Consider the following 27,261-nt stretch of genomic DNA (forward strand, 5'->3'; position numbering starts at 1 on the left):
TAAGCGGTCCTGGACCATACACCAGACTTATAGCATGTTAACTAAAGTGTGTTGTTGAGCTTCTTGATCATAACCCTACACTTAAATTGTATGCCATTTGACACCAAGACCGATTTTGGTGGCCTTTGGTTTGCTTTTTTGGAACGTTAGTTTTTGTACAGTACACTAAATTGTAAATTGTATTGTGTGGCTCGTTTTGCCCAGAGTGCGGCGGGGTCCTCAGCGACCCGGCCGGCGGGAACTTCACGTCCCCGGGCTACGGCGTTTCCAACTACAGCAACAACCTGGGCTGTGAGTGGCTGATCCAGAACCCACGGCACGTCAACTCCTCCATCGTGGTGCTCGTCCAGGACCTCCACGTGGAACACCACCAGACCTGCGAGACGGACTTCCTCCAGTTCCGCCTCGGTGAGTCGCGCGATGTCCGCGCTGAGAGCCATAATATGGCTGCACAGGTGTTTTTTTTTTTTTTCTTTTCTAACTAAATCGTGTTGTTTTCTCCAGGTGACCATGATGGAGAACAGCTGATTAAGCTGTGCGGAAATACCGCCCCCAGCCTGCCCATCGTGGTCTTCACCCCGGAGCTGTGGGTCCACTTCAGGACGGACGCGTCAGGGGTAGACCTGGGCTTCATGGCCAAGTACATGTTCTCTGGTACGTCAGGGGTAGACCTGGGCTTCATGGCCAAGTGCATGTTCTCTGGTGCGTCAGGAGTAGCTCTGGGCTTCATGGCCAAGTACATGTTCTCTGGTACGTCAGGGGTAGCTCTGGGCTTTATGGCCAAGTACATGTTCTCTGGTACGTCAGGGATAGACCTGGGCTTCATGGCCAAGTACATGTTCTCTGGTACGTCAGGAGTAGCTCTGGGCTTCATGGCCAAGTACATGTTCTCTGGTACGTCAGGGGTAGACCTGGGCTTCATGGCCAAGTACATGTTCTCTGGTACGTCAGGAGTAGCTCTGCGCTTCATGGCCAAGTACATGTTCTCTGGTACGTCAGGGGTAGACCTGGGCTTCATGGCCAAGTACATGTTCTCTGGTACGTCAGGGGTAGACCTGGGCTTCATGGCCAAGTACATGTTCTCTGGTACGTCAGGGGTAGACCTGGGCTTCATGGCCAAGTACATGTTCTCTGGTACGTCAGGAGTAGCTCTGGGCTTCATGGCCAAGTACATGTTCTCTGGTACGTCAGGGGTAGACCTGGGCTTCATGGCCAAGTACATGTTCTCTGGTACGTCAGGGGTAGACCTGGGCTTCATGGCCAAGTACATGTTCTCTGGTACGTCAGGGGTAGACCTGGGCTTCATGGCCAAGTACATGTTCTCTGGTACGTCAGGGGTAGACCTGGGCTTCATGGCCAAGTACATGTTCTCTGGTACGTCAGGGGTAGACCTGGGCTTCATGGCCAAGTACATGTTCTCTCGTACGTCAGGGGTAGACCTGGGCTTCATGGCCAAGTACATGTTCTCTCGTACGTCAGGGGTAGACCTGGGCTTCATGGCCAAGTACATGTTCTCTGGTACGTCAGGGGTAGACCTGGGCTTCATGGCCAAGTACATGTTCTCTCGTACGTCAGGGGTAGACCTGGGCTTCATGGCCAGTACTTGGCCATGTTCTCTGGTAGGATGCTGTCCTTTTCTCACGGTTTGCCATATAGGCATGCAACAATTATATCGATATATACAGTATTATCGATATAAACTGTTAACAACTTAAATCGATTTAATAAAAAAAACATGTATCGCGATCCAAGGATTTGAGAATTGTGTAAAGGTTTCCTGTAATTTGCTTGCTACTTGATAAACAGTATTGAAAAGAGGATAGTGCTTGGCTTATCTACCTCAGGATTGAAAAGAGGGTAAGAGTATTGTTAAAAAAACAGGATTTGAGAAAGAGAAATGATTTAAAAAAAATGATTTGCTACAGTATTGTAAAATAAAAAGAAGAAAATACTGGATTTGCGTAAGAGAAATAATTATAATATAAATTATAATAGCCTAATAAAACAAAAAAATACATTTGTGTTCAAAAATGGTGAAAAAAATCGTATCGTGAACCTAATATCCTGATTTGAATCGTATCGTGAGTTGAGTGAATCGTTGCATGCCCTATTGCCAACACAGTCACGTCAACTTCTCTGTGAATCTGTGAATTTCAGCGTCGGCGTGGTGTAAGAATGGGGATATTTAGTTTTCCTCTGGGATATTTGGACTGATGGTTATTCTTCCTCCCCCTGTCCTCCTTCAGACTGTGGAGGCTGGCAGACAGGAGAGGGAGGTGTCATAGCCACCCCTAACTACCCCGACGTCTACCCGGGGCCCAGCCGCTGTGCTTGGCTCCTGGAGGCCCCGGAGGGCCACACCATTAAAGTGAGTCAAGTAACGCACTAATATAATAAGCATATAGCCCACATTCCTCTGTGCTATTTGCATATTTAGACCTGAGGCCGATTCTACAAAGGTCTTCTAAATCCTGACCGTTTTCTGAAAAAGTTTCTGTGTCCGTACGGTTCTCAACCTTTTTCATGTCAAGGACTCCCAGAATTATGTGATTATATTATGTGATTAGCCGCCGACCCCCATCTGAAAATACGTTGTTCCAAACCCCCCAGAAGCAAAGATGTTATAGCTAAAGTAATAATAATGCTTAAAACACTTGCCTTGCCGTGTTGAGTGTGCCCTTGTCTCATTGAGTGTGTTGATTGATTTGAGGCCTTGCGGTTGGAGTGTCCGCCGAGATTGAGAGGTCGGGTTCAATCCTCGGCCGAGTCATACCAAAGACCATAAAAATGTGCACCCAATCTCTCCCTGCTTGACACACGGCACCAGGGGTTGTGTTTAGTGGCGAGGGGACTTCACAGCAGTGATGGATAATACATGTGTTGTTGCAGAAGGTCGAGTGAAATTGTGTCTGATCACAGTATATATTTTTTTCAGACATGGGCTCAAGCAAGGGTTTAAATTAATTTCGCTCCTATGCCACCAAAATGTGGAACGCCCTACCAACAGCCATTAAGAAATGTGAATTCATAGACTCCCATCAAAACCATCTCAAAGAGCACCTACGGGCGGCTGCAATCGAAACGGCCCCGTGTAAAAAAAAAAGCTAAAAGTCCCCCCCCCCCTTTTTTCTCCTTTCCACACTGTACATCATGACACTGTCGCCTTCCCAAATTTCCAGAAAGGATTGTCTTTTCAGACTAGTATCAATTCAGTTTTCAAACTGAGACACATCTTTAGAAATCAGATTTGAATCACATTTTTAAACCACCACATAGCGATGCGGTTCAAATCTGAATCGTACATAAAATGTTCCATGTATTATTGTATTATTTGTGTTGCTGTTCAGATGTGATCAAACCAATCAGATTCCCAATCTGTCTAAGGATGCCGACCGTCTCATTTGGGCTTCCACGACGACCAAAGAGCTCCATATTCTAAACCTGATTAAATGTCTCCACTGTGGTTCTCCGTGTCTAGCTGACCTTCAGCTACTTCAACCTGGAGGCGCACAGCACGTGCACGTGGGACTCGGTCACCATCTTCAACGGCGGCCACCCGGGCTCTCCGGTCGTGGGCCAGTACTGCGGGACCACCTCCCCGGGAACGGTGCAGTCGCAGTCCAACCAGCTGGCCGTCGTCTTCCTGGCGGACCACAGCGTGTCCAGAGGAGGCTTCCTGGCCTCCTGGGAAGCCGACTCCTCTGGTGGGTTAGCCACGTACACATTACACGTGACTAGGGATGGAGCTCGATAACCAATACCCTAAAAAAGACGATATCAAGCTTATTGAGTACCCGTTATCAATATGCTTTGGGCTTATTAAGCCCGTTATCGACCATAGCGGCCCATTACGTCATGTTTAAACAATCAAGCGACCTTGGTGGGGTTGGCGAAAAGGCCTTTCTGTGTGGAGTTTTCATGTTCTCCCCGTGTCCCGGCCTAGGGTAGGTACCCTCACAAAAAAAATCATGCAGTAATCCTGGTCTCTAAACTGCCTCCCCCTGTTCAGCGCCTGATGGAGGGGAAAGGAACTGGTTGGAATTAACGAGTTCCTTCCTTTGCAGCCTTCATGATCACAAAAGGCTTTTTCAGACTTTTTTTAATGCATTTTTCAACATAGTTATTATTTGAGGGATGACTTCCGCACACCCGGTTCAGTTTTATAGCAGGTGCGTATAGGTCCTGGCAGTACAGCAAACGTTATGAGGAAGGAGGAGAGACCCGCACACTGCCACTTGCTGGTTCAAGAACTTTATTTTAAAGAGTCATATAGCAACGGCAAAAATGTGATGCATCAGATGCCTGAAGAAGGCCGAAAGGCCGAAACGTTGCTATATGACTCTTTAAAATAAAGTTCTTGAACCAGCAAGTGGCAGTGTGCGGGTCTCTCCTCCTTCCTCATAACATAGTTATTATAAAATAAAATATCTGCTAAAACCGATTTTATTTATTTAATTTTATATTTATTTAATTTTACCGACACTGATTACCAATATATTGGTTTAAGGCCAAAATCGGCCGATGCCGATGTGGTTGCTGATTAATCTTCCCATCACTAAGATACGATTTATTTATCACAATACGATGTTTACCACCATTATCGCCCACCCCTATAGGTTGCGGAGGGGTGATCCACGCGGACGTGGGCACGGTGACGTCTCCCAACTACCCGCAGCAGTTCCCCGCCAACTCTGAGTGCTCCTGGCACGTCATCGCCCACGAGGGCAACCACCTGGAGCTGGGCTTCAACAGCCTCTTCCAGATCACGGACAGCAGCGGAACGTGCCAGGACAGCTACGTCAAGGTGGGCGAGGTTATAGGGACACTTAAAAAAAGATGTTAATGACGTTTAGAAGATTTAGAACATTTTCATGGGCGTCTTTATGTGTAATTTGTGGTTTTAGATCTTTTTGATTTTAGCAGTGCGCCCAGCAGTGTCTCTGATGTCACAGACACTGGGCTCACTTACTTCCTGGACTACAATTCCCATAATGCTTTGCTGCACTGCTCCTCCTTGTGGATAGGGGGAGGGCTGTCTTACTGAGACAACATGTAGTCCAGGAAGTAAGTGAGCCCAGTGTCCATGACATCAGAGACACTGGGCTTACTTATAATTAATGTTTGAGTTAAAGCCTCTCTCTTGTTTTCTTCTCTCTTTCTGGAAAACAAAATAAAAATAAAAATGTGTGTGTGTGTGTGTGTGTGTGTGTGTGTGTGTGTGTGTGTGTGTGTGTGTGTGTGTGTGTGTGTGTGTGTGTGCGTGTGCGTGCGTGTGTGTGTGTGTTTCCTCCACTAGGCGTGGTCAGGCCGGTCCCAGGTGGACGAGGCCCTGCTGCTCACAGGCTGCGGCAGCACGGCCCCAGGCCCCGTCGTCTCCCCCACAAACATCATCACGCTGCGCTTCCAGTCCACAGGCGCACCCGCCACGGGCTTCTCTGCCAACTTCACTGCACGTGCGTATTGTATAGACTAGCCCTTACCCGTTGTGAGATATTGCCCGCAGGGGGTACTGCGCCCTTGGGTGCGTTTTTTCACTAATAAATTCATTATTAATTTATAATTTGTTAAATTGGAAAAAGGGCTTCGTTAAGACCTCCATATTATTATGGTCAATGCCTGTGTGAAAAGTGGGAGTGATTGGTGCAGGCGGTGAGGACACACAGACAGACATTGACTTTATTATAGTATGATGATGATGATGATGATGATGATGATGATGATGTATGCACACTGCACAGTAGAAGCGCCTCTATTGTCTTAACCCATTTTGGGCGGGAACCCTTTTTGGTGTTAGCATTATGTTATGCTTTAGCTATTGAAAAATAGCAGATCTACAAGCTCATAGCGCGCCACCGAGTGGCGCGCTACGAGCTGGTAGGTCTGCTATTTTTGAAAGATCGAAGAATGACTGACATAGAAACATAGCTTTTTCAGAAAACTTAGACGATGTAGAAGACATTTTTAGAATCTGATCTCAGGTCAAAATGGGTGAAGCCCAGTCCGCTCCACAACAATGATCGCAACAAGTTGCAACGGAATCCCCCCCAAAAAACTGTACCGATCTGCAACGGGGCAATTCAGAGTGGCGTTGAGTTTAACGTTGCTTAATGCAATCAGATAGGACTTTTCTGTTTGGATGTAAGCGTAGGTGGATGCAGGCGTTAGTAGGCGTCCCCGCACAACTTTTGTGTACGATGATGATGTCACGCACATACCCTCTATAAGGAGATCAAGCATTTAGAGAAAGCATTTAGAGCAAGCATTTAGATTTTCTTTTTAATATCAATGCAAAAATGATCAATTCCTCAAAAAATATCAATAGTGAAAATTGCTCATCTACAAGATCGCAACACATTGTGCAGGGCTTGTAGATTGGCTATTTGCACTATATTTTAAATAGTGCCCATTGGCCACTTTAGTCTTGTTGTGTTGTTTCTGTTAGAGGCGACTGATACTTGAACCCTCGTTTAAGTTGCCTCGCTCGTTCCCTCTTGTCTTGCAGGCTGCGGGGTGAACTTCACAGCGGCCAGTGGCCGCGTGGTGTCTCCCAACTACCCCGGCCACTATCCAGACCTCGCCAACTGTAACTACACCATAGACGCCGGAGCGACCACCGTCATCGTCCTCACGTTCCGCGTGCTCCAAACTGAACGTACAGTAACCTGCACCTCCTTCTTAGCAATAGTAACACCATGTAGAAATGCAGACAGACAGACAGACAGACAGACAGACAGACAGACAGACAGACAGACAGACAGACAAAGGCCTGTATTCACCTCAAAGATATTATGCTTAGGGCACGCAAATGGCCGATAGCAGTTACACTTACATGTAGGTGACCTGACAGTTAAAATGAGTGCTCACTAGTGTATGTTTTGTGTTCTATCTAAAGCTGCCTAGTAGTGACTAGTTACTAAAGTTGCCAAAGAATTGTAGTGAATTAATAATAATAATAATAATAATAATAATAAAACTTTATTTGTATAGCACCTTTCATGACATAAAATGCAGCTCAAAGTGCTTTACAGAGCAATGGAGAAAGAAAGAAAAGAAAAGCAAGGCATAAAACATTACAAATAATAGCAGTAATGCAATACAGTGAGGACATGAATAACAAAACATTTAAAAGAAAGCAACAGAGGCTGCCTGTCGAAGGTACAGTGGGAGTTTGTTCCACGCTGTCGGCCCCTAGAAGCAAAAAGCTGCTTCACCGTATTTTTTAGTTGCCATTTATTTAGGCAAAGCGAGCAGGCCAGCGGTGGAAGACCTGAGGGGGGCGGTTTGGAACATATTTAGACAGGCAGTCATGTAGGTAGGAAGACCATTGAGAGCTTTATAAACAAGTAAAATAATTATAAAATCAATCCTAAAAACAACCGGAAGCCAATGCAGTGAAGCCAAAACTGGAGTAATATGTTCTCTCATCTTAGTTTTAGTTAAAACTCTGGCTGCCGCATTTTGTTGTAAGTTGTAATCTGTCTAAGTTGTTTTCTTAGAAAAAAAGTACTGGTAGGATAGAAAACCATGAGATCACTAGAGGTCCCGGTAGGATGCTAAAACTATAATGACGTTGGTCCCTCCAGAGCAGACCAACTGTCAACTGGACGGGGTGAAGATCTACCGAGGGACCAGCGCCTCCGGCACGCCCATCGCCGTTGTCTGTGGAAGCACCATCCCCGGTCCCTTCTCCAGCTTCGGACCCATGTTTATCAACTTCTACTCTGACTCTTCTATCAACGACAATGGCTTCATGGCCGAATACCGCACATATCGTAAGTACATACACACAAACAGCACAGGCAAACTTTGGTTTGTTGGGCAGGGCTACTATATTTGATTTTTGGTTTTTCCACGTCACATGAAAGCAGGGAATCATAGCTTCAAATTGACATATTGGTTGTTCAGTTTGACCCACCAGTTTTGGAGATATGGCTTATAGAGTAATGTCTTGCAGAGAAACAGCGAGTTGAGAAAACAGGCTTCAAAGGTTCACTTCTGTGGTCTTTAACATTACACATAGCTACATGTTTAAGCATTTATTTCATATTTACATGTCGATTTCAGCTCTGACATTTATTTCAGACATGCTCTAGTATGTGAAGAGTCTGCCTGTGCTATTAACTCATTTTGGAGAAAAAAAGACAAAAAAAAGTTTTTCTCCTCTGGTGAAAAGCTGGAATTTGCGTGATGGCAGGCTCTCAGTCAAATCTGGTCACATATGACACCATTCAGAGGTTAGTCTGGTCGTTGCCAGGCTGTTGCGTCTCGCAATTTCCAAATGCTTCCGTCATACAGTCTGGTGCAACGGAAGCTCTATCATGAGTAAAATATAAAGCGGAAGTGGAGCCTCCTCCCCACTTCCATTTCGTCTTTACACTACAGTCGCGCAAATGTATCCTAATATAAATAGAAATCATCTAAGCATATATAGCTTGCTGCTTAGCAGAAATGGAAATACAAAAATAAGATATTTTAAAATATATTTTCGTGAACGGAAATGACAAATAGATGACTTATATTTCGGGAGGTGTAGTTCCAGGCACTACAGTATATAGCATTCAGAGATTGTGGAATAGTTGTCTGGCTACGCGAGACTATTCAGAGGTTGGACCGGGTACGAACTACAATATGACGTCATTCAGAAGTTGGACTGGCTATGGACTACAATATGACGTCATAATCATTCAGATCGTCAGCTGGGCGGTCTCGGAACTGATTTTGGATGTCCTGTGGATCCAAGATGTTGTGAAGTTGCCTAAATAATTAGCGATTGGTCAGATGTTCAAGATGGGCATGATACATTTGGTTTTGTTTCCGCATTCAGCCTGGTTCCATAATTCTGTCAGCAATGAAGCAGTGAAAAGCAGAGGTAGTTTGGAAAAGACACGAGCCATCTTCCAGGAGGTACAAATGCAGCTGAAATCTAAGACTATTCACACAACCTATCTCTAGAAAGGACCAAACCTCCATGCGTCTGTGTGATATATAGTCACTGTGCTGGTTGTAGTGTACACTGCTTGGGTCGAGCGAGTCGGTGTGCGTGCGTGCGTGCGTGCGCGTAGGGGGTGAGTATGAATTGACATCTGCCTGTCAGACATCAGTTGGGTTCGGAGAGCCATCCCGAACCCAACCGTTATGGTGGAGTACGCAAGCTACAGTACCTTCACAGGTCTGTAATTCTGAGAGTGTACAAATGGAACCAAACGGACCCCATTAGTACACTCTCATAATTCAATGAGCACTTTGAATTTTAACCAACCAGCTCTGAGCTTATTCAAAACCGCTGTACTTCTTCCACTGCTGTTGTTCACTCAGTTGGACATGAGTCTCTAGGGACAAGCATTTTTAGTAATACCAGTCTTAGTCTCTTTCTGATCTCTTTTTTCTGTGTGTATCGCCTCCATTGGTCTCTCCTCCCCATCCGGCTGAGTGGTCAAATCCCCAGCGATTGTTCAAAAAGTGCACCGTCCTGCCATTCCTGGCGTTCCCCTCTTGGCTGGCCTGAATGAAGCGTTCCGCACATTCTGGACCACATTCCCCTCCTCCGGTGCGCTGTCAACAGCCCGTGCACCGGGTGGGGTATACCCCACACAGTGCACAGGCTGTTTACAAGAGCCAGATACAAGAGATTTGTATTTGTCACATAGATGTACTTGTGATACTGTACTTGTGAGGTGCAGTTGTGCAAATGTAGTACAATTTGATAAGCACTTGTCCTGTGAGGACAAGACAACTTGTCAAAATGGCATTCAGAGAAATTGGCCTCCTAAAATGTTGATGTCATCACAACTGTAGAAACTGTGTGCGTGTGTGCGTAGTTGCGTACCTATGTACGTAGGTATGTACGCCGTGCGTACGTACGTGCGCCGTGCGAATGCTCCCAAACTATGGAACGCACTTCCCATTGCAATCAGAACTGCAGACTCACTCCCAATCTTCCGCCGTAGTCTGAAAACCCACCTTTTCAGACTCCATCTTAGCCCGTACGTAGCACTTGCCGTAGCACTTGCCCTAGACTCGACGACCGTATGCATAGGCTCAATTTATGTAATTTGGATAGCATTTTATGTAAACATAGCACTCTATAGTGTAAACGCATGGATTCATTATTATAGATATTCCGCTGTTAGACGGATGTTAGGTTCTTAGCTTACGTATGATTCTTGATGACTGTTCTTTATGTATTTGAGGTATTGCCATGTGTTGATCTTGCTTTCTGTAAATCGCTCTGGATTATGAGCGTCTGCTAAATGCCAAAATTGTAAATTGTGTGTGTGTGTGTGTCCTGCAGCTTGCGGTGGTTTCTACAATTCGACAGCAGGCACAGTGAGCAGTCCAGCCCTGTCCATGACCAACTACCACAACAACATCAACTGTACCTATCACGTCATGGTGCGCGCCAACACCATCATCGAACTCAAGTAAGACCGACTCTCTAGTACACACAGAGAATACACCTTGCAATACAATCAAACAAGTAGTTCTCAGTCTTCTCACACCCCCATAACTTCTGAGAGCACACATTTTGCACAAATGGAACCAAATTTGGTTTGATTTGTACACGTGTTGAGTCAAATTAAGCCACAGGCTCCACTCCTGGTGGTGCCCTTCCATCAATTCCTTTTCAAAGTTTCAGCTTTGCAACCATACTCCCGGAACCCAAAGACTTTGGTTTCCCGGGCGCTGCCCGGCGGGTCATGGGTGTAACGCCGCCGGATCGCGAGTCGGCATCGTTTATGGTCGGAACTACGACAGCATCTGCATCGTTTTTGAATCTTTGACTTACTTGTACCGAGTTACTGATCTGTCTAAAATTACACCCACAAATTAGACTGTGGTTATACTGGGAATAACAGTAACCAAGGGTACTCCATTACTCTCTCTCTCTCCCTCTCTCTCTCTCTCTGTGTGGGCAGATTCAACACCTTCCAGATCGAGGCGTCGTCGTCTTGTCGCTATGACTACGTGGAGGTGTTCGACGGGCCAGACACGCTGTCTCCGTCGCTGGGGAAGTTCTGCGGCGCCGCCCTCCCGCCCGACCTCCGCTCCTCCGCCAATCAGATCTTCATCGTCTTCAGGACGGACTCCTCGGTCGACGGGCTGGGCTGGAGGGCCACCTACAGAGAGACCCTGGGTAGGTGGGGGGGGGGGGGGGGGGGGGGCATAGAGGATGACAACATTGTTATTCCCACGGGATGGGATTACATTTTTAATTAATCCCGGGATTGGAATGGGACGGGAATAAAAGTCAACGGGAACAGGCAGATTGACATCAATTAGCCAAAAAAAGGGAAAAAGGGGAAAAAATTGTGCATTTATATAGCGCCTTTATCCAAGGCGCTTTACATAGATTGTGCATTACATTCACACACATTCATACACCGATGGCAGAGGAAACCATGCAAGGCACCAACCAGCACATCGGGAGCAATTAGGGGTTCAGAGTCTTGCTCAAGGACACTTCGACACTAACTCTGGGGGAGCCCGGGTTCGAACTGGGAACCTTGCGGTTGCCATCCGGCCACTCTACCCCTGAGCCACTGCCGCCCCACATAACCTTACATAAATGTACATACTATTTTGTAGGGGGGGTCCCTGCTTCAGGGGTCCTGCCTTGGCCTGAAAAACCTGGATAGCTTCTGACAAACATCACTTTACTTAGTGTCCAAGGAGCTCAGCTGTTGCATCTAAGCCCCCTGGCCGTGCCATCCGGTGTGTCTGTGTGGTAGCTCTGTTCTATTGTCTCAACCCATCCAACACTCGCTCATCCTTAAATCTGAGTGTGTCGTAATCTTATCAAACTACTAAAATACTCCCAGGAGGGCATAATTGGACAATGGGGTCATACAATGGGTCTGCCTGTAAGAGCTATAGCCTGTAATTTCCCGAGAGGAGTGTGTGTGTGTGTGTGTGTGTGTGTGTGTGTGTGTGTGTGTGTGTGTGTGTGTGTGTGTGTGTGTGTGTGTGTGTGTGTGTGTGTGTGTGTGTGTGTGTTTAATTTACTTGCTTTCTGCACAGACACAGCCTTTGTTCCTCAAGAAATCTAGCAACAAGTGCATCCTGTCTTTTGTGTGTGTGTGTGTGTGTGTGTGTGTGTGTGTGTGTGCATTTGTGTGTGTGCATGTGTGACAGAACACACACAACGAAGCAGGACAGAGTAAAATAGATTTGCCATGCCAGCTGTGTGACCAGCAGTGACACAGACTCACCCTGCACTCGTGCTGAAGCTTAAATCACTCCCTTCACTGCCACATATGGTGTCACAATACCTCCTCCATTTTATTCCCCTGATCCACTGGGTGGTCCAATAGTATTCCATCGTATTCATTCTCTGTCACGTGTAGGTGAGGTAAGGACCCAAACACGGGACAGCCAGGCATGTAGTGTTCAAAACCATGAATTGGTGTTTTAATACAGAAGACAGGTGAACATGAATAACTTAAAACAGACTGAAACAGGTGACAGGATACAATGACTCAACAAGGACTGACTGGGGAACAAGACTGATATACACATGAGGGTTGATTACAAAATGAGACACAGCTGGAGCAAACAAACATAGAACCATGAAAACTAGACCAGTGAACACTACATAGAAATACAAGACCTAGACTGTACAACGAATGACAAAAGTCTGTGACTGTGACATTCTCTAACGTAGCGATTCCCAACCGTTGGCCATATGGAGCATCACAACTAAGTGGGCCTAAAAAAATACATGGTACCTTTTCTTTAAAGATGGAGTGCCGTGATTTTGTTTTTGTTTTTCATGTGTTTATGAGGTGACAGTAGGCTACTTTATTAGACCCCTTGGTGTGGTTAATTGTTACCGGTATGTGCAATGATGTCTTCCCTTTGTATTTAGGGTTTCTTCCTGGAGGCTGAAACCTTGACAGTCAAACGTGCCAATGAACCCCCCCCCCATCAGAATCCACATCAGAATATAATCCACTCCCCTAACCCCTCCCCCTTTATCATACAACAACAGCTGTGGGTGCGGCTTCAGTTCAGGTGGATCACCACCCACCAGGCAAACCAGGCATAGGCCTACTTAATGAACTGGTGGGCGTGTCCACATAAAAACAACATTTTAACAAATACTGTACACTGTTTCTGAATTATTCCTCCTTATATAATAATAATACCTGATGATCATGTTTTAGGATGGAAAAAAATCACGGCACTCCTCATGTATTATGTCATTGCGACATCGATAAATATATACGAACTTAAGTATACTGCCTTGGTTCCACTGATCCAAGCTGGAACACGAATGATGGATCGGTGTCTTTAAATGTTCTGATGAATTGAAAATGGAGGACCCTCATGTAATCAAGTCTTAGTGCTTTTTTCTGGTTTTATCCTCGTATCAGTTTTTGTATTGACCTGTACTTTCTTTGACATGTACCTACATAGTGTGAATACAAATTTCAATCAATCAATCAATCAATTGATCATTGAAAATACATGCGGCCCACCCATCTGTCAGATGGCCCACCCATCTGTCAGATAGTTGGGTCACAGGCACAAACGCTTACAAGATGTTCAAGTGGACCCTGGTCCAGACAAGGCTGAATATTACCCTTAATGGTACTGTACTCCCATGTTCCAAAACACAAGTTGGTGTGGGGATGGATTTCTTTGTTGAGGGGCGCTGGCCCCTCCTATATGCCCAGATTTGAGGGTTTGTGTGAACACAAACATTGGCTGACGATTGACTGATCACCCCATAGCGATGATTTGATTGGCTGAGCAAAGTACCAAAAGTACTTCAGCCTGGAATGTATAGGGCTGAAGTGGATAATGTATGTTTTGTAATAATAATCAAAGTAACTAGTAACGTTTGTATTTATTTATTTATGTTTGTAGCACAGATGATCATGGTCAGAAGAAAATCATGCATTTGATAGTTTCTTGTACTAGGAAGGGTCGGGGAAGGGTTGGGGTTGTTTAGTTAGGAAATGTATTTATTGTTGAATTTTGTAAACTATGTAAATTAAATGTTAAAAGTAAATAAAAGATAATAATTAAAAAAAAAAGTAACTAGTAACTAAAGTTTTCAAATAAATGTAGTGGAATAAAAGTAGAAGTAAAAGTATTGGAAATTGGAAATACTTCAGTACCTCAAATTGTACTTAAGTGTAGTACTTGCATAAAGGTACTTAGTTACTTTCCACCACTGCTGCTCATCAGATGCCTCCTTATTTTAGAGACAAAGCCAAGCCAATGATAGAAAGGTTGCAAGCTGTGCATTGAAACTACCTCCCCCTGGCCAGCGCCTGATGGAGGGGAAAGGAACTGGTCGGAATAACGTGTTCCTTCCACGCGCTACGTCCGGCCGGGGGAATTCTCCCCTGTCAGGTGAAAAGAAGCAGCTTGGACTCCTCATGCATAGAAGGAAGCATGAGGTCAGTCCGCTGCACCCCCAGTTTGGTAGAGGAAGTGTAGAGCCCAGGATTACATTAGATAATTGACACTGGGTTGAAAAAAGTGGGGGTTGCAAAATCGTAGGATTAAAAAAGAAATCACACCTGTGTGAACTGAGTGCAACTCCCCTCTCCCCCTGCCTCTCTCTCTCTCTCTCTCTCTCTCTCTCTCTGTGTGTAATTAGCAGGCAACAGTGCAACACTATCTCTCTCTCTCTGCTTCTGGCACAACAGCGCCTCTTTTGCCCCTACTGGTACTCTAAACATCGGGACATAGTCACATAGTCACATAGGGACATTGTTGTTCCTTGGAGTGGTTGCACCACTCAAAAAACAGCTTTGTGACACAGGACTTTTTCTGTGGCATTCAGATTATAAACACACCTCCTTCCCTAGAACTTCCATGGCACTTCTAGTCGTTTACTGCCCCCCGCAGGCCATCACGGGGAACTGCTGAAGCCTGTGTTTGCATCTGTCTGGCCTGACCGATGAAAATTGCCGATCATCTACAAGCTCACAACGTTGTGAGCTTGTAGTAGATCGGCTATTTTTGGCAGGGAGATGTGGCGTATAGGGAAAATGGAGGTGTACTGTATATACAGTACGGTTTTATGTCATCAATGGTTGCACATTGTGATTTTGTAGATCTGCTATTTTCACTGTATTTGAAATGTTGTGGTTTCAAATGTTGTGGATTCAGTCTTTGAAAGAGAAAGTCATGTATTTATGTATACAAATAATTATAATAATGCAAATAGTCCAGAAGTGAAGTACACATACTCAAAAGCTATACTTCATTACTGTGAATACTGTCCGGCGGCGTCCGCCAATGCTGTGTTGACTGGTCTGAGACTGACATTCTTATCTTCACAAGCATTTGAATCTCCCTGATGCTCCTGCACTTTATATTAATAGGACATATTTGCCTTGTTGCTCTTAACTGCTTTTAATGTTTTTCTTTTCTACTGTACCATATACTGTACACTGTTTTTTACATTTGTCTTATATTGGTGTATTGTATTGCACTGCATTGTATTGTTTTTTTCTCTGACCTTTGAAGCACTTTGGTACAATGAGAGTTGTTTTTTAAATGTGCTACACAAATCAATTAGATTTGATTTAATTTGATTTTGGTCTGTGTGTCGCAGGTCCGGCTCAGGGCTGCGGTGGCTACCTGTCCATGCCGATGGGCATGTTCGGCTCGCCGGACTCCAACCTGGACGGACTCTACGAGCCCAACTTGGACTGCGTGTGGACCATCGAGATGCCCGTCAACAAGGCCATCAACCTCACTTTCGACACGTTCAACCTGGAAAACCCGTTCGGCAGCACCTGCCGCTACGACTATGTCACGGTGAGGGGTCGTCGTCGTGGTTAGGTCGTCCGGGAATGTTGTGATATACTTTTATTAAAAAGGTGCAGAATAGAGCGCCGAAGTCCTGGCGTCACTCGCTCATCCCCTGGTTCCAAGGGGTTCTAAAGTCCTGGCGTCACTCGCTCATCCCCTGGTTCCAAGGGGTTCGCAGACGTTTTTCCTCTATGGACGATAGCATGGGGTCTCGGCGATATTGTCGGCCAGGTGTCTCCGTATCGTTTACGATAGTCACTACTAGTCAGTCAGTCAGTCATATTTGATAGTCTGTTTCTAGTGAAAATGTAATTCATTCGGCAGCAGTATAGAGCGTGGCAGTCCCGCCCCCTTCCCAGACCCGGAAAATAATTCCCAGTTCATTTTCCTCATAGACTTTTCAAAAAGTATTTATTTAAAGACGTTTACGCCGCGGACAAAGCCAACTCGAGTTGTGACAAATCATGACAATAAACACAATGTTTTGATCAAATAATTTGTAAGGAGAAAAACAAAACAAAAAGTGTTGTATCCTGCCTTTTTTTTCTTCTTTCTAATTATTTGATCTGCCCAAAACACTGTGTTTATTGTCACAACTCGAGTTGGCTTTGTCCACGGCGTAAACGTCTTTAAATAAATACTTTTTGAAAAGTCTATGAGGAAAATGAACAGGGAATTATTTTCCGGGTCTCTCGAGGGGGCGGGACTTCGACGACCTATACTATAGCATGGGGTCTCGGCGATATTGTCGGCCAGGTGTCTCTGTGTCGTTTACGATAGTCAATCGTCAGTCATATTTGAGACGGTCTGTTTATAGCGAAAATGTAACTAATTCGGCAGCAGTATAACATTAGCGTTTTCTCTCAGTCAGTCGATTCTTCATATCCATAATGAGTAAAACGGCCAGGATGGTTTGCTTATTTTTCAACCACAGTTCTATATTTATAATCTTAATCTGTAACTGAATATATTTTTTTCTTGTGTTAAAAGATTTACACAATTCTTACTCTGGCCCTTTGTAATTATGCACCTGACTTATGAGTCAGGTGCAGGATTGAAAAGGGCAGAAAAAAGTAAAACTAACTTAAACTAATAAAAAACTAATTAAACACTAGTAAACCCGCTCAAAAACTAAATTAATTAGAAAAAAATCTCTTGACGAGTCATAATCTCTCTCTGTCTCTGTCTCTCTCTCTCTGTCTCTGTCTCTCTCCTCAGGTGTATGACGGGGACAGTATGAACTTCCCCCTGGTGGGGACGTTCTGTGGGACCACCATGCCTGCTTCCTTCGTGTCTGCCGGTAACTTCCTGACCGTCCGCTTTTTGACGGACAGCATCGTACAGAAGGCGGGATTCAACGCCACCTACAGGGCGGTTGACCGTAAGGCACTCTCAACTCACTCTCTCGTGTTTTACTGTATGTTCTGTGCTGCGGGCTAATCTCGAATGTTGCGCATGCGCACACGCACACACACACACACACACACACACACACACACACACACACACACACACACACACACACACACACACACACACACACACCACTTTAAAAATAAGCATATGCCCGAGTCTCGTTGCAGAGCTGTAAATGTAAGTCTTATATCCAAAAATACAACTTAAAGTACATACTCACACAGGTCACAAAATGAAATTAAGTACAGTACTGCTGGAGATCCCAGTCCGTTTCTCACCCTTAACGAGGTATAGACAAAACAACATGGAATCAACACGCGTTCGTTTGATGATTATTCCCAAAATGTACTCATACCAGGCAGAATAATACACAGGAGAAGTTAAGATTATGTCAATTCGTTTTATGTCCTATTTCTAGTTACAATGGTGCTTGAGCCAAATCATAATATATGAATCCTATACAATCATACTATAACGAACAGAGACAGATGTTACCAACATTGATTACCGCAGAGCTCATAATGAATTATCAGCTCTGGACCCATCATCCTACAGTGACAATGAGTCAAGTTCACCAACAACCTCCATAGTATTATAGTCTCTTAGTGCCGCCACTCGGCCAATCACAAGTTCTCCTCAGATGGTCTGATCCATCGTGTGGTCATCTTCTCCCGGTCATCTTCTCCCGGTCATCCTCTGTCATGAGTGAGTGTTGTGTACGTGTTTTATTAAGTCAGCTTGTGTGTGTGTGTGTGTGTGTGTGTGTGTGTGTGTGTGTGTGAACCATCCGGTCCCATTGTTTGCTCAGTCCGGTCCAGTCGAGGTGACTTTGACCTGTGAGGGAACCTGTCTGTGTTCCTCTGTTTGTGTATGTGTGTGCATGTGCTGAGAGGATGACGCTGGAGCGGGCCTGTGTGTTTTACCTATTAAATATCATTTTGGTGCATATACTGGTTTTCCCAGAGATAATTATCTCTTCCAATCCCTCTTTCCATCTCTGTAAATCTCAGAGATGGACCAAAACATTGGGGAATGTCTCTGTACCGTATTTTTTCTTTTCAAACTGTAAAGGGACTTTACCGGCCGTCAAAGGCATTGTAAACACCCTCTTTGAGATACAACATACAACATGTTATGGTTTCTATTATTCAACTTTTTAGTTTAGCTTTAGACTAGCCAGATTTATTGATTACCCCGGGCTTTCCCCTGCAGTGAACTTTGAGCCCCCATGAACATTACTACCCGCACCCAAATCCTTATCTCTTATATCCACACAGCTTTGGACTATGACCTTGGCGTTGTAGTGCTGCATGTCTACTATTGATTTTCCTAATAACCACATCAATTAATACAGAAATAAACATTTAACATTTCAATGTAACCTCATTAAAAAGTAACTTCATGAAATAGCGTGTTGCATGATTGATGTAATATGGGTTGTATGGTTCCCAATTTGTCAACACCTAAAAAAAACAGTCTTTTTGACTTTGACTTTGACTAGGCAAACAATCACTCATTATTTAGATGGTACTGTGGGAGAGAGACAGAATGACTTTTCTCTCTCGATGATGATGATGATGATGATGATGATGAAGATGATGTGTCCGGGGTTCCCATGAAACCCAGCACCGTTGTAGCGCTCCTGCGCCGTCGAAAGTGCCAATGGCAAAGTTCTTAGTAGCTCATCAGAGCAGACACTGCGATAGTTCTTCTTTGCTCGTTGTCAGAGCCGAATCTTCGCCCCGCGCCCCCCAGGATGGGTGACATAACAGGTGACCCACAGGTGACAATATAGCCTATACGTTCTCATTGACAGATACACTTGATCTCTGTCGCAAACGGGAGAAAACGTCGGAGATGCACCTAACACAGTTCTTATACCAAGCAGAGCTTGGAGAGGGGGACGGGGTACTTGATGATGTTATCTTTGTCGCGCTCCTGCGCCGATCGTAGCAGCTTCCGGGTGAGTCAAATTAGTACCATAAAGGCCCAATATAGAATCAAGTCTATTCAGGGGAGGATATATGCCTAGTCAAGCCAAACTCATGGTGATGAAAAACAAATAATAAAATGAAGTGGAAGGTGTCCCTCTACCAAAATAATAAAAATATGATGAGGTGGGATAATGACTCATAATGAAATGAAATGTAGATTGTCCAAAGATGGGATCATTCAGTTAAAATAATCTATATCCTGGGGAAGATGGAGATCCTTTTTCTTTTATCTATACAGTACATGGTTAATTAGCCTACAGTATATATAAACATTCCGGCCGTATGAGAGCTTGTAGATCTGCTATTTTTCTTTACACTTATTCTAAATATATATCCTTTAGAACGTCTTTGTTAGACCCTCTTTTAGTGTCTTCTCCACCTGAAACAAGATCATTATACACCTGAAACAAGATCATTAATTATATTTTGTCATAGATCTATAGACTTTGTGCCGGTTACCCGTAACCTTTTTCAACCTAATCAAAGGGCAGGCCTAGTGTTTTATCTGTCCTTTTGAGATTTGTTCCTCTTAGTTTTATGTGAGTGCTGTTAAGGAAATCTGTTTGGAGAGCACTGAACTTTGTAACATCACTACCTAACTATTTAAGATTTATAAGACCAATGTGAGACCATCAGCTGATCAGAATGAGGCAATACACTATTTTATCAATAGTCATTCCGTATCTGTGAGATAAAACAGAAAAGAACAACAAATACTGGTGAATGAAATGAAACAATAATTATTGTTTTTAAAAAAATGAAAATAAAAATAATAATAAAAAATAATATTAATATTTGTACTTCTCCTGACCGTTCTTACAGTACGTATTTACACATTTATATGGAGGGAGGGTACTTAGAGAGACCGACGTTCTCTACGTACGCATTTACACATTTATATGGAGGGAGAGTACTTAGAGAGAAGCCATGGAGAGAGAGATAGAGAGAGAGATAGAGAGAGAGAGAGAGACCCAGCGTTCTACGTACGCATTTACACAGTTGTAAAATGGAGGGAGGAGACGCAGAGAGACAGAGTTCTCTAGCGCATGCATTTCACATTTATATGGAGGGAGGTTACGTAGAGACAGGTAGAGAGAGAAAGATATCTCAAAAAGAAAACAAAGTATTCTATTTTTTTTTATTGCACAATGCACTTAAATATTTAAAAAATATACCTCACTTCGAATCCCTCTTTTACAGATAATATAAACACATTATCTGTAAATTAGTTATTCCTATAGTTAATCAAATACCAATACCGCTGCTTTATTATAAGCAAACATACTCCTTTGAGCCTAAAAATACTACCTTATTAACCTTAAACCAATTTTTTTTTTACAAGCAGAAGTACAGATTTGAAAAATGTACTTGAGTACAAGTATCCGAGTATCAGTATTGACCTCTAAGTATTCAGAGCACAATACTCATACTGCAGAATGCCTCATTTTTTACAGGTGCAACTTGGGCACCAAATGTTATTAAAACAATATAACCATTCTACCCCATCTCACTATGTGCCGGAGCGCAGTTTGGCCTTTGCCCCACAGCACCAGACACAGAGAGAGACAGAGAGCGAGAGTGAGTGGGAGCTGAGGGGTAGAGAGGGAGGGAGGGACAGACAGACAGACAGACAGACAGAACGATAGACAGACAGACCGACAGACAGACATTAAGACAGACACAGACACAGAGAGGGAGAGCCGTGCATTTTTTTTTTTAAATGCACGGCCCCTGTTATGCTGTTTACTTAGGAAGCCGAAATGGGGAATATTCAAACCATGTACACACACTTCATGTGATTTTTTTTAGCTTGCCTATATATAATGAAGGAGGAGTACTACCCTGACTTATGTGTATCTGAGTAACTAGTACAATTACTGGAAATGGGAAATACTCACAACACATACTGTGTACACACACCTCTGAACTGCACTTCAAGTGCAGCAGCTAAGCATACAAATACTTAACCATACTTTTACTACTGTTTTTACTAAATTAGTACTAGTAACACTACTTTACCATGTTACATTTCATTTATTAAATCCCTGGTGATAGTGTCCATGCAATCTGCTATAGGAACGGAAATCCTAAATCTTTGTGCCACTTAGGCAAAAATTGAATCGATTTAACCCCAAACTTCTCATACATCATTTTAGCAGGACGCTGTAGATCCTTCTTTCGTGAGTTTGAGGAACCCATATTAACACAAAAGGTAAAAGAGACAGATAAAAGAGGAAAAATAAAATAAAACACCTAATCTAGATACTCAACCGATCACATGAGGTATTTTTTTAGTTACTTTTTCATCAAGATTACTTTAGCCCCACAGTATATAAAATTTATATAATGTAGTTAATAGACTTAACTATCTAGGCTACTATTTCATCAAAGATTACTTTAACTCCACATGTGACACAGAAAAATATCTATAATAGAGTATTTTATAATTCCAACACACCAAAACTGAGTGCCAAGGTGAAAAGTGTAAATCACACCACTCTTTCTCACACTCTCTCTTCCTCTCTCTTTTTTCTTTTTTTTCTTTCACACTGTCTGCCTCTCACACATACACACACACAGGCAGACCACACAATATCACACTCAAGACTCAAATCAGCTGTCACAGACAGACCATTCACTCATGTCACGTCTTTTCTAAAAATACAGCGCCCATAAGGCGAGGATCAACCCCCCTTTTTCTGTTAGTAGCTACAAAAGGCAAGACTCTCGTCTCCCTTTTTAGGCCATCCACCTGAGGTCTGGCAAAACCAACCAGCAGCAGGTAAAAATACCCCTAACAACACAAACTACACAAACAAACAAACAAAATCATCACCAATACCTCAAAACACCAAATCCCAACAATGCCTCACATGAACTTCCGCAGTACATATTGCATTGTTGGGATTTCATGCTAATTTTTTTACACTTACTTTTACACAGTTCTAAGACAAAATGTCCAGTTTCACTTCTACCAGCCTCCCCGGTTTCTGGTTTCTGAGCTACTTTTACACAGTTCTAAGACAAAATGTCCAGTTTCACTTCTACCAGCCTCCCCGGTTTCTGGTTTTTTTTTACACTTACTTTTACACTTATACCAGCCTCCCCGGTTTCTGGTTTTTTACTTTTACACTTATACCAGCCTCCCCGGTTTCTGGTTTTTTACTTTTACACTTATACCAGCCTCCCCGGTTTCTGGTTTTTTACTTTTACACTTATACCAGCCTCCCCGGTTTCTGGTTTTTTACTTTTACACTTATACCAGCCTCCCCGGTTTCTGGTTTTTTACAGTTCTATGACAAAATGTCCATTTATTCGTTAACCAGCCTCCCCGGTTTCTGGTTTTTTACAGTTCTATGACAAAATGTCCATTTATTCGTTAACCAGCCTCCCCGGTTTCTGGTTTTTTACAGTTCTATGACAAAATGTCCATTTATTCGTTAACCAGCCTCCCCGGTTTCTGGTTTTTTACAGTTCAATGTTTTTTAGCAAAACGGAGTTGATTTTTCCTTTGTGAGACTCAATTCAATTTGGAATAAATCAATTAGCAGTTTTTATTACAATAGAGAACTGCTTACCTCTATTGAGTCTCACAGGAAAAAGGACACCGTGTGTTGACCTGGCAGGTTGTCTCCGCAAGACGTTCAACCCTCTTAGATCCTTTTGTGTTCTGCCCGGTCCAAAGTGGAAATAATCACGTGTCAGGGTCACCATCTGCTGGAGATCCCAGTCCGTTTCTCACCCTTAACGAGGTATAGACAAAACAACATGGAATCAACACGCGTTCGTTTGATGATTATTCCCAAAATGTACTCATACCAGGCAGAATAATACACAGGAGAAGTTAAGATTATGTCAATTCGTTTTATGTCCTATTTCTAGTTACAATGGTGCTTGAGCCAAATCATAATATATGAATCCTATACAATCATACTATAACGAACAGAGACAGATGTTACCAACATTGATTACCGCAGAGCTCATAATGAATTATCAGCTCTGGACCCATCATCCTACAGTGACAATGAGTCAAGTTCACCAACAACCTCCATAGTATTATAGTCTCTTAGTGCCGCCACTCGGCCAATCACAAGTTCTCCTCAGATGGTCTGATCCATCGTGTGGTCATCTTCTCCCGGTCATCTTCTCCCGGTCATCCTCTGTCATGAGTGAGTGTTGTGTACGTGTTTTATTAAGTCAGCTTGTGTGTGTGTGTGTGTGTGTGTGTGTGTGTGTGTGTGTGTGAACCATCCGGTCCCATTGTTTGCTCAGTCCGGTCCAGTCGAGGTGACTTTGACCTGTGAGGGAACCTGTCTGTGTTCCTCTGTTTGTGTATGTGTGTGCATGTGCTGAGAGGATGACGCTGGAGCGGGCCTGTGTGTTTTACCTATTAAATATCATTTTGGTGCATATACTGGTTTTCCCAGAGATAATTATCTCTTCCAGTACTCAAGTAAATATCATATTTCATTCTAATAGTTCTACTTATTGAAAAAATGTAAAAAAAAATATTTATTTACCTTTTTTTGCCTCGGTTTACCATCTGCCGCTAGCATCCATAGGCCTCTCATTGTAGAAAAGTGATAATCCGCAGTACGCGTGCACACGCAATGGGTTATTAGTCTTATTGATGCTCCGAATGGCATAAAATGCCATGTTTATAGCCTATTAAAATGTTAATCCGAGCCATGCTGGATCATGATGGCTGCTCTGGGGGCCATCGTCCGTCCGTTCCCTATACGGCTTACGCCACAGAAACAACACTATACATCACTTCCGGCGCGGGCGGAAGTGCAGACCCGTCTTCTATGCTTATTTCACGGATTTCTCTGGCACTATAGCGCCACGCTCTGGCCTGGAGGGCTGGGCAGTATTGTGTTAAAGTTTAACAGAATGGTTTAACAGTTAAAGCATTCTGGGCGGGAACCCCTTTTGGTGTTTTTAAGCATTATGTTATACCTTAGCTATTGAAAAATAGCAGATCTACAAGCTCATAGCACGGCACCGAGTGCCGCGCTATGAGCTTGTAGGTCTGCTATTTTTGAAAAATCGTGAAAAGGTGGCGCAAATCTTTGAATATATATTCTTTCAGAGCGAACGTTTTTAACTGTCTACAATTGAATTATTGTAATGGGTACCCGGTACCAAGCACGTTCGGTTCTGTACATGTTTGGCCCCGAGGTTAGGGACCCACCCTTAAGTACCACTGACATAGATCCTGTTCCTTTCCCCACAGAGCTCTGTGGCGGCACATGGAACGCCACCGCGACCGCCCAGAGCCTGACCTCTCCGTCGTTCCCCAACGCGTACCCGCCCTTCATCTCCTGCCGCTGGACGCTGGACGCTCCGGCCCAGGAGAGCGTCAGGGTCTCCGTGGAGACCTTCGCCCTCCAGGCCGGCCAGGCCTGCACCACCAACTACCTGGAGATGAGGGACTTCCCACTGGTGAGTTGAGGAGATGAGAGGGACTTCCCACTGGTGAGTTGAGGAGATGAGGGACTTCCCACTGGTGAGTTGAGGAGATGAGGGACTTCCCACTGGTGAGTTGAGGAGATGAGAGGGACTTTCCACTGGTGAGTTGAGGAGATGAGAGGGGCTTCCCACTGGTGAGTTGAGGAGATGAGAGGGACTTCCCACTGGTGAGTTGAGGAGATGAGAGGGACTTCCCACTGGTGAGTTGAGGAGATGAGAGGGACTTTCCACTGGGATGTTGGGTGAAATCACCCCTGAGCTATATCTCTGAGAAATATGGGAGGGGATGGGGAGGGAAGCCTCGCCCGCTTCTCCTCCCGAAACCCCTCCCCTACTGGGCGGGGTTAACCCCATACTGGGCGGGGGTTTTCCTTTTCTTTTACATGAGTTGGGCGTGTTATAATGTAGTATGACTCTGGAAAAGCATTCCAGCAGCCAGCTCGTGGCATGGCTCGTTAGGCAAGAGACTTTCAATCCGTGCCTCCTGGGTTTGAATCCTGCTCATGCCATAATTTTAGTGTCCACCGCAAACAACTTTTTTTGGGGGTTAAAGCAAAGTTTGCTTTGGTCCGAATTCCGTTACGTCGTGCTTACGGTTAGGGTTAGGTTTGGGGTTTGGGATAGGGTTAATAATAGTAATCAATCAATCAATCAGTCAATCAATCAAAACTTTATTTGTATAGCACATTTCATACAGCAAGTGCAACCCAATGTGCTTCACAGATTTACAAATATAAAAGACATTAAAGGAAATGGAAAAAACAAAGAAGGAAAAAAAAGAAAACATTGGAAAACATTACAAATAAACCTAAAACAAGGATGATGATATGACCTAATTAAAAGCAATGCTAAAAAGGTATGTCTTAAGGTTTCTTTTAAAAATGTCCGTGGATTCAGAGAGCCGCAGGTTTACAGGCAGGCTGTTCCACATTATAGGACCATAATAGCTAATGTCTGACATACAGTACATGTTCCCCCGTGTGCTTCCACTGGTGAGTTGAGGAGATGAGGGACTTTCCACTGGTGAGTTGAGGCAGGGTTTCTCAACCCGTGGGTCGCGACCCCTCGGGGGGTCGCCAAATTATTTTAGGGGGTCCCCAAATAATTTTTTGAAAAAAAAGATTTTTTTTTAAATTTTATTTTCACGATTTTTCAAAAATAGCAGACCTACAAGCTCGTAGCGCGCCACTCGGTGGCGCGCTATGAGCTTGTAGATCTGCTATTTTTCAATAGCTAAATTATAACATAATGCTTAAAACACCAAAAGGGGTTCCCGCCCAAAATGGGTTAAGGTTATTGTAGCAGTCAATTTAGATTTGGGGTCGGGAGGGGGCGGGGCGGGGGTCCCGAGACATTGCCAAAGCATTTCCGGGGGTCCCCGGCCAAAAACGTTGAGGACCCCTGAGTTAAGGAACGCCATGTACTGGATCGTATCATACCCAGTGGTGTAAAGAGCATTTTGAGGTATTTTTTACTCTCCAATGTTCAGTATTTCTACTCCACTACATGATCTCAGAGGCAAATATTATACTGCAGTTATTTGAAAAACTTTACAAAACATACATTACACATGACGATATGATATTGTGATTATCATTATCACTCACTATATCACAGTTTTTTTTTTTTCTTTCATTGGCACGTTTGACTGTCAAGCGTTTCAGCCTCCAGGAAGAAACCCTAGATACAAAGGGAAGACATCATTGCACATAACAACCACACCAAGGGGTCTAATGAAGTACTGCCATCACTCATTATATGTCCCTTTCACATCATTGTATTTACCTTTGTGAAAAGGACATATAATCTATCAATTATTTGGGGTTTCAAGTTGCAACCATATACTGACATATCTAATAGTGGTTTCATTGCAAACCGACCACTAGGGGGCGAGCCAAATTAGTTTGTGATGTTTTTTGAAAACCTTATGCCCATACCTAACACCATGCCAAAATTCAAAAAGTAGTTACCAAGTGCATAATTGTTATTATTTTTTACATATTAAATCCCAGTTTTAGCTCATTTTAGCCAGTGTGGACACCATCTTGAAAACGATGCCTTTCTGGTTCATTTTTCCTACGATTTTTGTATGTTATTTAGCACACCCAATAGTAACAGAATCCATTGTAAAATCTCTTGTATCAATTACTTTGGTTTACAACCATACCTATAAGTGTCTGATATTTGAGTCTGTGTAAACAGACCACTAGGGGGCGCTCCCAATACGTTTGCACAGCTTTTTGAAATAATTATACCAATACCTACCAAAATTCAAAAACTAGTCACCAAAAGCCTAATCTTTACAAGTGCGACCCCAGCTATTTTTCATTTTAAAACATTGACAATTAAAGATAATCAAAACAACAGACAAAAAAACAAAAGACAAAACGAAACCCGGACAAACACACAATTACAAAGAACTAACATGACGACAATAGACACACCAAACAACACAAAACAACCCGTTCATAAGCTGCAACCTTTCCCAGTTCAGTCAGCCATTCTTGCACAGAGAGTCGCCCAGGTGTTTTCCACCCCCTCGTTATGATCTGCTGTGGTGTCTGCTGGTGTGGATCCATTCTGCCTCGGTTCTATTACAGTTGAC

The 27,261-nt window shown here is 43.7% G+C and overlaps 1 protein-coding gene across 1 annotated transcript in view; it reads left to right on the plus strand.

Annotated features, from left to right (window-relative positions):
• cubn (cubilin (intrinsic factor-cobalamin receptor)) overlaps positions 1 to 27,261 on the plus strand; it is a gene marked incomplete at its 5' end in the record, with an annotated part of 101,698 nt that overhangs the window by 67,207 nt on the left and 7,230 nt on the right. Inside the window, 13 exons of the mRNA XM_079489535.1 lie at positions 205 to 408; positions 505 to 654; positions 2,247 to 2,368; positions 3,479 to 3,704; positions 4,617 to 4,804; positions 5,297 to 5,453; positions 6,503 to 6,652; positions 7,584 to 7,772; positions 10,292 to 10,421; positions 10,917 to 11,134; positions 15,575 to 15,780; positions 16,993 to 17,155; positions 24,421 to 24,629. Of these exons, the coding sequence (XP_079345661.1) occupies positions 205 to 408; positions 505 to 654; positions 2,247 to 2,368; positions 3,479 to 3,704; positions 4,617 to 4,804; positions 5,297 to 5,453; positions 6,503 to 6,652; positions 7,584 to 7,772; positions 10,292 to 10,421; positions 10,917 to 11,134; positions 15,575 to 15,780; positions 16,993 to 17,155; positions 24,421 to 24,629 (2,312 nt within the window). The remainder of the gene's footprint in view (positions 1 to 204; positions 409 to 504; positions 655 to 2,246; positions 2,369 to 3,478; positions 3,705 to 4,616; positions 4,805 to 5,296; positions 5,454 to 6,502; positions 6,653 to 7,583; positions 7,773 to 10,291; positions 10,422 to 10,916; positions 11,135 to 15,574; positions 15,781 to 16,992; positions 17,156 to 24,420; positions 24,630 to 27,261) is intronic.

The sequence above is a fragment of the Electrona antarctica genome (assembly GCF_951216825.1).
Source record: "Electrona antarctica genome assembly, chromosome: 20".
In the NCBI taxonomy this organism is placed as follows: Eukaryota; Metazoa; Chordata; class Actinopteri; order Myctophiformes; family Myctophidae; genus Electrona; species Electrona antarctica.